Source organism: Chiloscyllium plagiosum, chromosome 9 (assembly GCF_004010195.1).
Source record: "Chiloscyllium plagiosum isolate BGI_BamShark_2017 chromosome 9, ASM401019v2, whole genome shotgun sequence".
NCBI lineage: Eukaryota > Metazoa > Chordata > Chondrichthyes > Orectolobiformes > Hemiscylliidae > Chiloscyllium > Chiloscyllium plagiosum.
Window position 1 is genome coordinate 79,163,802 of NC_057718.1, and position 11,783 is coordinate 79,175,584.

The following is an 11,783-nucleotide window of genomic DNA, read 5'->3' on the forward strand; positions in this document are numbered from 1 at the left end:
AGTTTTGGGCTACAAGAGTGAGTTCTGCTAGGTTTTAATTTTTGATTCCTAACCATATGTCGCAGGCCCAGTTCAGCAAATGTTCTTCAGGACTTGGTCAGCTCAATCAGCAGTGTACTACTCAGCCATTTCTGCTGATCATTGAAGGTGTCCACCCAAAATGTATTTTGTGTGCTTGCTACCTTCAGTACTTTTGCCCAAGTGGTGTTAAACTTGGAGGTTAACTGTTTTATCAGCTGAAGGAAGACAGCAAGAGCTTTCCTTCACTATGTTTAACCTTGAGATCTATTGAGGACCTGAGTCATAAAGTTGAGAATTCCCAGGGCTATTTCCTCCTGAATGAATGCCACTGTGCTGTCTGTCTAGTACAATGGCTGTAATATGACTGTAAAGCTGTTGCTAGGCAAGTTTGTTTTGGACAGCTCTCCAAATGTTGGTACAAATCCCAAATGTTGGTACAAATCCCAGATGTTAGTGAAGAAGACTTTGCAGAGTCAACTAGACTGGCTATGCTGCTCGGTCGATGCTTGTTGGTCTGCCCAGTTTTGCTCCCTTTTGACTTTTCTGAAATGGTACAATTGAGAGTACCTGCAACACCATCTTCAAAGGCACTTGAGTGTCAAGCACATTGTTTGGATGTGGAGCTACGTGTAGCCCAGACCAAATAAGGATGGCAGATTTCCCAAAGTGAATCAGCTGGGTTTTATGGTAGTTTCATTGTCAGCAATGTAAAGACTAGCTTTAGACACAGCTGTGCAGTAAGATTTGAATCTGTGTCTGTAGAACATTTGCCTGGGTTTCTGAATTACTGTTCCAGGACAATAACCACCATTCCACCTCCTCCACAACTTAACTCTGGATTTTCTTTGGGAAAATGGTGGTTTCAAGAATACAAAATTTTCATAAAGTACATATCCAGAGAGAAAAGACATGCATTTATTTGCATCCTCTCATGCCCCAGCAATATCTTGAAAGGCTTCATAGTGCCTGACTTATTTTGAAATGCAGCTGCTACTGTTATGTTGGCAAACAGAGCAGCCCCTTGCAAAAACCAAAATCCTGAAAAGCGATGAGGTGTACATAATGTGAACAATTTCTGATTAACTCAATTTTTCTCACATTTTTTTGTTTATTTTTAAAAGCTTACATGGCTCCTGAAGTTATTACTAGAGCAAAAGGTGAAGGGCATGGACGTGCTGCAGATGTTTGGAGCCTGGGGTGTGTCCTTGTGGAAATGGTCACAGGCAAGGTGAGAAGTTAAATGTTGGTAGATATGATGCTCAATATTGAAAACACATCTTAGTGAATGCCACACCATGTAATAACTTTGCACCAGCAAAAAAGTGATTTGGGTTGAATTGGATCACAATTTTCACTCCTATGATTCAAATGTACCTAAAAGGGTGATTGAAAGAGCTTTCTGTGACCTTATGGTGTCCTCCTTTTCCAGTTCAGTGGAGTTAGAGCAGAACAGCACTTGTAGCCTGGGTATTCCAATGGTCAGTTAGTCAGTGAAGCAATGCAGTCTGGAGTTGTGCAGCAGGACACTACAGCAGAATGTTGGAGTTTCTTGGGAAATCGATTCCGTTGGGCAATTCGCCTCGATGTGGAATCCTTTTTTTTAAGACAAAACTTACATTGGAGAAATCTGCTTTTCCACTTTCATTAGTAGTTACCAGAAAAAGTTGGAGGATTTTAAAAAAATATCTAATTTTGGTGACCAATCCTCCTCGTCATCCTCCTCTTCTCCACTCCCCCAACTCCCTTGATTCCAGTATCCCTTACACCTAAACAGGCCCCTTTCAACCCAACATGATTCCCTGAGACTAATTCTCCCACCCCCTTCACTGTTAGCTCTGGCACCCTTTCCATCTGGCAACTTATAACTCCACATTTAACTTGTATACTAAAAGTTTTGCATGAACTGTCATTTGTCTGGCTGTCCTGCTGGATATTTTAAATTTGAGAAGACAATACATTATTGCTAAAGGGTCAGTGATTTGACCGCCCTTGACTATTCTGCTCTACAGGGGTGTGCTGTGTTGATTTCAGTTTTGCTCCACCTTTCTGAAGAAGACAGAATCAGAATTCCCCACCAGAAATGTAGAGCTCAATATTTTAAAAAGAGTGCATGACCATCAACTGTGCTTGCCAGTCCTTGGAATATCTGGCCTTTATTGTTGCATGCTGTGTGCACCAAAGAATACTGGTCACATGACTGATGTATTAGATCTGTACTTTTTGTTTACTGTTCCATTGGCTGTCCACTATCTCTATGTGAAAAAGCAGTCAATGAATTGGTCAACATTAATCTAGACACTCATGAGTTCTCTCAGACATGACTTTGAAAGTTTGCATATGTGATTTCAAAAAAATGTCTGTGTGGAGAAATAGACCTAAAGCAGTGATTATTCATGTTAAGGAGAGATGGAGTTACGCCACCTCCACGCTGCCTCGTTGGGAGTTCTGGAAGCCTTTGCTGGATTTGAAGTAGATGTAGTCATTCAATGCAATTATTCCTTAAACTTGTTAGTTTATGTCCAGAAAAGTTTAAAATTGTCCATGTCTGTCAAGCTGTTTTGTGTTTTTTTGATATAAATTTCGATGGTTTATTCAAATATCTCAAAAAACACCTCACAATATAAAAAAAAGTTGATCTCTGAAATGTTTTGAAGTGGTTTCTTGAGCCTGCACAATCAGAAAGATGATGATTCAGGCCACACCCAAGAAAGTACAAGATATGAGTCAGCCTGTTAAAACTCATCAGTTAATGATACCTTAATTTTAATGTAACAGTTGACAGCAACTTACTCTGTTACAAGCTCTTTTTTGATTGTAGGACAAAAGAAATCAATCAGTACTAGTAACATACTTTATGAACTTGTAGTTTAGTATCAAGTAGGGCCAGTGCTGTACACTGAATTCTGCAAATGCTGTGGGCCGTGACAACATTCTGGCAATAGTACTGAAGAGTTGTGGTCCAGAACTCGTCCTATCCCTAGTGAAGCTATTCCAGCTACAACACTAGCATCGAAGTGAGAATGTGAAAAGTTGTCCAGTATGTTCTATTCTCAAAAAGCAGGACAAACCAAACATTCAGTTACTTCATTTATCAATCTATATCAGCAATGTGATGGGAGGAGTTGTCAACAGTACTATCAAACAGCACCTGCAAAGGAATAATTTGCTTAGTGACACTAAGTTGAGATTCTGCCAGGGCTATCTGGCTCTTGACTTCATTGCAATCTTCGTTCAAACAAGGAAGAAAAAGGACTGAACTCTGGTGGTGAAGTAAAAATGACTGCTCTTGATATCAAAGTAGCATTTGACCAATGATAGCATTAAGTAGCCCAAGCAAAACCTGAATTATAAATAATTAAACCATGTCACAACTTATAGATTTAGGGATTAAAGCTGGGCTAACTCCAGAGCTACACTACCATTTGTTGGTTTTTTTCTACATACTGGTTATTTCAAACGTTGTTTGTTTTACATGCTATTTCTATCCCAGTTAATTTGTTTTGCTTGTAAATTACCACTATTAGTGCTGTTTTTGCTGTTCTCAAAGATGTGTCTACATGTTTGCTTTTTTCTCTCCCTTTGATTGAGTGTCTCCTGTAGTTGTTATGGCAGTGACAGGTAAGCTCACCTCAACTTCGCAAATAGCTCACAAAACTGCTAAGGTGGGAAGAAAAGTTCCAGAAGGTCATCCATGTATGTTATGGCATCCTTACAGACCATGTCCAAACCATTGTAAGCACAGACATATTATTGTCAGTGGGAAAATGTGCTGAGTTTGATTGGAGGAGAGCTGAGTGAGGGAGAGGCAGCATCTGTAGGAAGTTACTCTCCAATTCTGTTTCTTTTGAGGTGTTCTCCCAGCTCCTCCCAACTTCTGCATTTAGAGTTTCACATAACTCAGGAAAAAAAATTCTCCTACCTCTATTTTAAAAGGAAAACCTCTTCTGAGGCTGCGTGCCTTTAGTTGTAGTCTACCTCACAAGAAGGAAAATCTTCCTGGTGTGCACCCTGTCAATCTTCTCAATCTTGCATGTTTCAGTCAGATGACCTGTTAGTTTTCCAAATTCCATTGGTTACAGTCCCACCCTCTTTAATTATTCCTTATAAGGTAATCCCAGGAGTGACTCATGTGAACCTGCTTTGTGCTACATCTGAAGTAATTTAAAATCATATTTAAAATAAGGAGATGAAATCTGTGCCATACTCCCTTGGAATAAACACCAGCATTCCATTTTCATTTCTAATCACATTCTGTGTCTGCCTACTAAATTTGTAATTCATGTACCAGGACACCCAGATCCCTATGTTATCACCAAGTTTAGCAATTTGTCTCCATTTAATTGTATAGTGCTTTTCTATTCTTAGTGTCAAAATAGACAAGTTCACTTTTTCTCAATATTAAATTCCAACTGCAAGTTCTTTTTTGTTCACTCTCTTAACTATCCATATGTTTGACAAATTCTCTACCTCTTAAAATTTTCAATCTTTCTTAGTCACCATTGATAAATATTTAACGTCCATATATTTGAACCCTTTCATCCAAATCATTGATATAGAAAGTAAATAATAAAGGCCTCAGCATTGATCATCGTGGCACTCCAGTAGTTACAGCATCTCAACCTGGAAGAGATCTATTTATTTTTATTTTCTGCATCCTGTTAATTAATTCTGTATTCTTACTGATGTTTTGCCCCTATACAATGTGAACTTAATCTTGTGTGATCTTTGATGTGGCTCCTTTTTGAATGCCTTTTGGAAATACAAATGCCTTCTACAGGTTCTGATTTATTCCATATTGCTTGCTAATTCCTCAAAAAGAAAGCTAAGTATAATTTCTCTTTCACAAAGCCATGTTGCTACCTAATAACATTATACTTTTAAGTGTCCTCTGTAATTGTCTGTCATAATAGATTCCAGCAATTTTCCTGTGATAGATGTTAGGCTATCTGCTTTATTGTTTCCTGCTTTCTGTGTCTATTTATTATTTTCTAATCCATTGTGGGCTTTCTAGAATCTAAAAAAATTTGCAAGGTTATAATCAATGCAATCACTGGCCATTTATTTCCTGATCCCAGGAAACTGGCCACTTGGTCCTCTGGAATTTGCCTCCCTTTGGGTTTAATAGCCTCTAAAGAGCCTTTTTTTCTGGCAGTGATGATTATCTTATGTTCCTCACTCCTTACCAATATCTTGATTTTCTGTTAACTTAGGGAAGTTTTCAAAGTCTTTCTATAATGAAGACAGACCAAAAAACCTGTTCAAAGCCCTTGTCTTCCATTATTAATTCCCAGGCTCGACTCTAGGGGATCAACACCACCTTTAAATGCTCATTGTCTATTTAAATGATTGAGGGTATTCTTATATTCTGTCATTGTTACCATTGTTGGAGAAGGCAGCCTCTTAGGCCAAGATAGTGAGTGAACTGAATATTGGTTGAAGATTGAGATCCAATTCCTTCTCTGCCTGTGCACTTTCAACTGGGATGTGACTTCTCCTGGAAATACATTATTCATGACTCTGTCAGGCTCTTGGCTATCCTATCACCGGTAAGGCTGCGAAATGCGGAGCAACAATTGCTGCATCTGTAGTCATTGCGAGAGGAGCTGAATACCAAAGTAGGGAGGTTGTACTTCAGATAAACAAGGTACCGGTCTGACCAGATATGCAATACTGTGCAGAGTCCTGGTCTTCACATTGAAAGAAAGATGTAATTGTGTTGGAAGCAGTTCAGAGACAACTTAACTGGAATGGGAGGTTTGTATCCTCTGGAATTTGGAAGAGTAAGAGATGTTTGATTTAAAATATACAAACTCCTGAGAGGTCTCGACAGATTGGATATGGGGATAACGTTTCCTTTTTATTGGGGATCTAGAACTACATATCACTATTTAAAATTAAGGCTTGTCCTTTCAGGGTATCATTTTTCCAAAGATCTTTGGAACTGTTCCCCTAAAGGCAATGGAAACATTTTTGAGGTATTTGAATATTTTTAAGACTGAAGTGAATAGAGTCTTTGTAAGGTAAAGGTAAGGCCATCGTAGTCCCTGAATGCTAATGGCTGCTTGGTTAGAGAGATGGAGACCACTACTGGTGGTTTAATTTGTGTCATCACACCTCAGGCCAGTTGCTATTGCATCTGGGAATTGAATCTGCGCTACTGGTATCACTCTGCATCACAAACCAGCTGTTCAGCCAACTAAGGTCAACAAACAGAACAACTTGAATATTTCATATTGCTAAAACTTTATAATTAAACTTTAATTTCAATGGTTTATGAACTCTAACTACTTTAAAAGCTTTTGTTTTTTGAATTTTAGAGACCTTGGCATGAATATGAACATAACTTCCAAATAATGTACAAGGTAGGAATGGGTCACAAGCCTCCCATCCCGGAGAGATTAAGTCCAGAAGGCAAAGATTTCCTGTCTCATTGCCTAGAGAGTGATCCAAAACACCGGTGGACATCTAGTCAACTCCTAGATCATCCATTTGTTAAGGTGACTGCTGAGAGTGCAATATATAGCTAAAGCCAACTTTTCCAAATTCAGGACTTTCAGTCAGGTTGCACAATGTTTGGATTGTGAGCATAAATGCAAGTTACTGTGTCATTTGTTGTAGTATGGTGTTAACTCAGCATTATGCAAAGACGTAGATTTATACAGAGCTCGCTGCATTTTGGATGTTATAGCCATGCTTGGGATTTTTCGGGATATGTTAACACAATGTTTTTAAAACCTATCAGCTGCACTTGGCTGACACCTTTGTAATCAATGGTGATTATTCCCACTTTAGTCAGTTTAAAAGTGATATGACTGATATCTTCTTTAGAATGGAAAGACACATCCTGAAAACTGACTTATTTTACAAGTACAAATGTCATAAATTGGATTGATGTCCAGGTCATATCTACATGTTACGACAACGATTTAGCCCTTGATTATGTGCTATTATTTTCAACTAAGCTGCTAACATTCAAACAATAACTCGGCCTGAATGTTATTTTTCCAGGTTTGCTGTGATGAAGAATGAAGCTGCCTGAACAAGGGCTCTAGTGGTCTCCACAACACACGAGAAGCAATCACTACTGCAAGTGCCAAGAACACTGTACAACTAAGGGTCGTACTGACAGGGGTCATTGTACCACTGCTTCTGTGAAGCTGATAGGCCAAGACTGCACATGTTGGGCAATTGACTGTCTAGCAATTTAAAATAAGCTGCATGCTCAATTGGAAGTGCCATTACTACTGTACAGACTGTTGTGGGTTCCTGTTCTTTTGCCCCACCCCTTTCACATTTGGGAACTGTAAAACAAATCTGTAGTGTGTCAGTTTTCTATAGGTTCCTTCCCATTTTGTGTTGTTAAATATTCTGATTTGTAAAATGTTTTTATCTCCTGTTTGTTGTGCTATAAACACCTATTATACTGTGGATTAAGAATGCACTGACTCCCAAGAACGTTTGCATATCTGAGTTTGTTATGGAAGGATGTAGACTGATTAATGAAATACAATTGCTTTCCAATAAATTCTTTATTTTAGGAACGTTGTGTTGATGAAAATGTACATTGAGTCTCTCCAATATGTGATTCAAGCAACATGGCCACAGGCCTCACCAGTGACAGTTTTGTTGATAGTCTTCATATATGGGATAAAAATGCTACTTTCAGCTTAGTTGATTTATCTGACCTGTAACAGTATCCTTTGAATTATTTTAGCCAGGTTCATATTAACTTAACTGATGCATATTTTCTTAGCATAGTGATGTCACAGCATTGTCTGTCTTTATTCAGTAAGGCATTGATCAGTTTTATGAAATGTAGTTATGAAATTATTCAAGTGTCATTCTTTCTTCCTTTTACAATGTGTGTTCTTTGAAGATATCCAAATTGAGGTAGACAAATTTTAAAGTTTAATAATTTGGCACTGTTTGCAATATTTATTTACATTCATTGATCAAGGATAGTGCATCTTATTTCAAAAATGTCAGTAAACCAATGAAAATACATTCCATTTTAATTAGGTAACATAAACATTTCATAAGCTAAGTATTTCTGAGACAAAACAACTCATTAGTAACCGGTTCCAGTTACTGTGATTCTTTTGTATTGGAAACATAACAGCAAGTTAATTTCAAAATGCTGAGAGTGCCATTTCTGAAAGCAAGCACCTAAATCATTAGTAATGAACTGCCAAATGAAAAAAAGCTTCAACAGGATTCATGTGCCTGAAGTTGAGGATGAAGGGTCTACTTTGTGTCTCTTCAGGAAGAGAAACCTGAAAATGTATTACTCAGTGTCTTCAACAGCAACTCTACTCCTACGTGGTCACAGTCTATACCAGCACTTATTCTCCCAGAAGCCTTCAAACAGGAATTACAATATCACTACTCCAGAACTGACAAAGCCTGTCTTTTAGATACAAGTGAGCAACTTTTAGATACAAGTGAGCAACTCGATAGCCACTTTGTTGGGGCAGTTAAGCTTGTTGTTTGGAGTCACAAATAAACGACACTGGGTAAAGTTGAAAGGGCAGACTTCATTCTGCAAAGAACATTGCTGACCCCATTAGAGTTTGCGATAATCCTGTTGCTTAATGATCATTTTTAATTTTATTTCTAGACATTTTAAACTAAATGAAAATTCTCAAACTGACCTGCTGCACTTTGAATTTAGATTTTGTAGATTATTAGCAAAATAACAACTAATATATTCCACATCCTAATAATTTTATATTAAAGATGAGTTTGATCAATTAAATATGCTATTTACATCATGACATTTAGCAGTAACTCTGCATTTTTCTTGTCTGATCATCAAAGTGCCATCAATTCAGTAAAATTATCACTTTTAATTGATTGTAATAAAAGAGGAGCTATGACAACTGTTTCAATTAGGTAAATTGTTTAGGCATAGGAAATTGAGTTTTGGTGTCATGAATGGCATCAATCGCACCTTAATTTCCAGGGACTTATACACATTAAAATGAAATCTACAACATATTAGTCTCTAGAAAATTCCATTGACTATTTTAGATCCGTATTTGAATGGATAGAATGTTGATTGTTTTTCAGCTCATGTTCATCTTAATGTTGCTGCTTTAAATGAAATAAGCTGAAGTTCACGATATGAAACCGCTTCTTTGTCGGGGCCTGATGTACTTCATTCTTTGTCCAGTAGTGACAGTATGCCATTGTTGCAATGGTGCAGTTGATCACTGTGTCCTTGTTACAGATGTAAATTTTGCCTTCAAATTGCTGCTTTGAATTATTTTCATTTTTGTCAGATCTCAGACTAAGTGCAATTTTTTTTATTGCTGTCTGGTATTCTAGGTTTTGATGTGTTTTTTAAAAGTTGGGAAAGTGTTTTTGCTGGTTATTATTTAGTATTTGGAGCATGTGTTCAGACAGCATTTTAAGTATATGCATACACAGCTAGTGGTAGACTATTATCTGGGATTGCTGCTGCTTTGAGGCACCGTCTGCATCATGGAGTAGGGTCACAAGTAAGTTATTCTGTTCATTTTGACTTCTATTTTGGCCAGGCAGGCCTCAAATCAGCTGGGTATGTGGGAATTGGCTCAGATGGTTTGTATGAATGTCCCATAATGTTAGTTTATTATTTGTATATTAATCCGGCTTTGAGTCTAGCTGATTTAAAGTGTGGAAGGGGCAGCATTTATGCAATAGTTGGGTTTGGGGGGAAGAGAGGGACGTTGATTATTCAGATTAATTGATCGGAAATTGAGAATGGCAGAATAATGGTTTGTCCAACTGCCAGACTGGAAAGAAGAGTCTTACTGGGGTGGTGGGGGAAGAGTGGAGAGATGACAGGGTGAAGGAAAATGTAACTAGTAAAGCTAAAAGGGAAGGAATGGGAATGGGTTCACAGTTTGAAGATGTTGAATTCAATACTAGGTCCAGAAGGTTGTGAAGTTACTGCTTCACCTGGAAAGCCTGTTTAGGCCCTTGGAGTGTGTGTGTGTGTGTGGTGTCTAGTGGAAATAGTGGTATTAGAGGTCCTGAAGGGACCCCTTTGAAATGCAGGCAGAGAGTGATGAGAGACGTTTGTTGAAGGTGTTCTGTTGGAGTTGTCTGAAGTGGTGGAGAATGATCCTTTGAATGTTGAAGCTGGTGGGATGAAAAGTAAGGACAAGAGGGACCTGTGTATACTGGTGTAAGTGGTGGGAATGGGCAAGGGTGGAAAGGAAAGGGATAAGTCAGAGGCAGTTGAAGCCTCTGATAATTGGCTGGGAAACTATGGTTATGGAAGAGGAAGTCAAGTAAGTAGTGCTGTTTTGGAAGGTGGATGGCAGGGAGCACTTACCAAAGTGGAGATGGAAAGGGTATGGAAAGAAAAGGAAGTGTCAGAAGTGGACCATGGGAAAGTTTGAGGGATGGAAAATGGTGGCAAAATGAACAAATTTTGAGGTCCAGGTGGGAGCATGACATGACACTGTACTGGAAAAAAGTGGGAGACAGTCAGTGTAGGATTATTTCACATACCCTAATAAAGAAGCATGTGACCATATCTCATTTCTGCAAAGGAGTGGCTAAGTTAAAGGAGAAATTGTCCAGGGAGAACAAATTCAGTCAAGTGGAGGAGAGTGGTGGGGGGACAGTATAGAGGGATTGGCCATCTGTGGTGAACATGTGGCAGTCAGGGCCAGGGAAATGGTCAATATGGCAGAAGGCATCACACATGTAGGTGGGTAGAAGCTAGACAAGTGGACAGAGGACGGAGTCAAGGTAGGAGGAAATGAGCTCAATGGGATAGGAACAGGCTGATTAGATAGGCCTACCCAGGCAGTCTGGATTTGGGAAGGAGGTAGAATTAGGCTGTGCAGAGTCAGGAGACTAAGGGTGGAGGCAGTGGGGTGAAGATCTTTGTTGGTAATTAAGTCAGTAACAGTCCTGGCAACAATGACTTGGTGTTCAAATGTGGGGTCAGTAACTTTTACATTAAGCATGAATTGTTTTATCTAACACCTGAAGTGTTACACAGAAGTGCAATTTGCTGATGCATTTCAAGCGATTTAAAAATATGCAATGTACTTCATGGTAAGCCCCTTCCACAACCCATGTGACTGGAAGACTTTGCATCAGTAGATACAAAAATTACAGGGAATTAAAATGAGAGGCTATGATTAAAGGACATATGTACAAAACACACTACTTGTCCTTTTCTATTTTTATTTGGTTTATGTGATAAAAAAAAGTTTTAGCCATACAAGTATCATGCCACATGCTATATTTTAAAAGCAGTTACTTAGATGAATATTCAGGAACTCTTGAAGTTGGTCTGTGCAGGGAAAGTAAATAGGAGGTGTAAACAGCTGTGGAGCTTTATTCAAGACTATCGGGCTTAGTATTATGTAAAGACAGCAACATTCCTTCACAGGGAATACTGATCCTATACATTGCAACTCAGTAAGAAAGTTGGAATTAACTTTGTGGTTCTTCAGTTTCATTAGTTTGGGGAGATGTTGCCAAACAGAGCACATAAGACATTAGGCCAGATGGCAATGGGGAGAAAAAAGTCATGGACTAGAATGGATGAATAAACTTTTCAAATATTAGTGTAAATCTCTGAAGTACTGAAGTTGTATTGCTGTTGTGAAAGGCACTATATAAAAACGTGCTGAAATGGACCATAACTATATCTTCAAGTTATAAGTGAACTTCCCCACAATTCCAAATGTTAATTCAATATTGCTCAAGGCTGAACTGAGACAGGAAAGTTTTTAGTTATACAGTACTTAGCTCCT

The 11,783-nt window shown here is 38.4% G+C and overlaps 1 protein-coding gene across 6 annotated transcripts in view; it reads left to right on the top strand.

Annotated features, from left to right (window-relative positions):
* The window catches only part of map3k4 (mitogen-activated protein kinase kinase kinase 4), a 215,982-nt gene extending 206,127 nt beyond the window's left edge, over nt 1-9,855 (top strand). For all 6 annotated transcript variants that reach the window (XM_043696303.1, XM_043696302.1, XM_043696299.1 and 3 more), the window contains 3 exons: nt 1,143-1,249; nt 6,339-6,518; nt 7,030-9,855. In XM_043696303.1, coding sequence (XP_043552238.1) covers nt 1,143-1,249; nt 6,339-6,518; nt 7,030-7,050 — 308 coding nt within the window. In that variant the 3' untranslated portion in view covers nt 7,051-9,855. The remainder of the gene's footprint in view (nt 1-1,142; nt 1,250-6,338; nt 6,519-7,029) is intronic.
* Nucleotides 9,856-11,783: the final 1,928 nt, after the last annotated feature.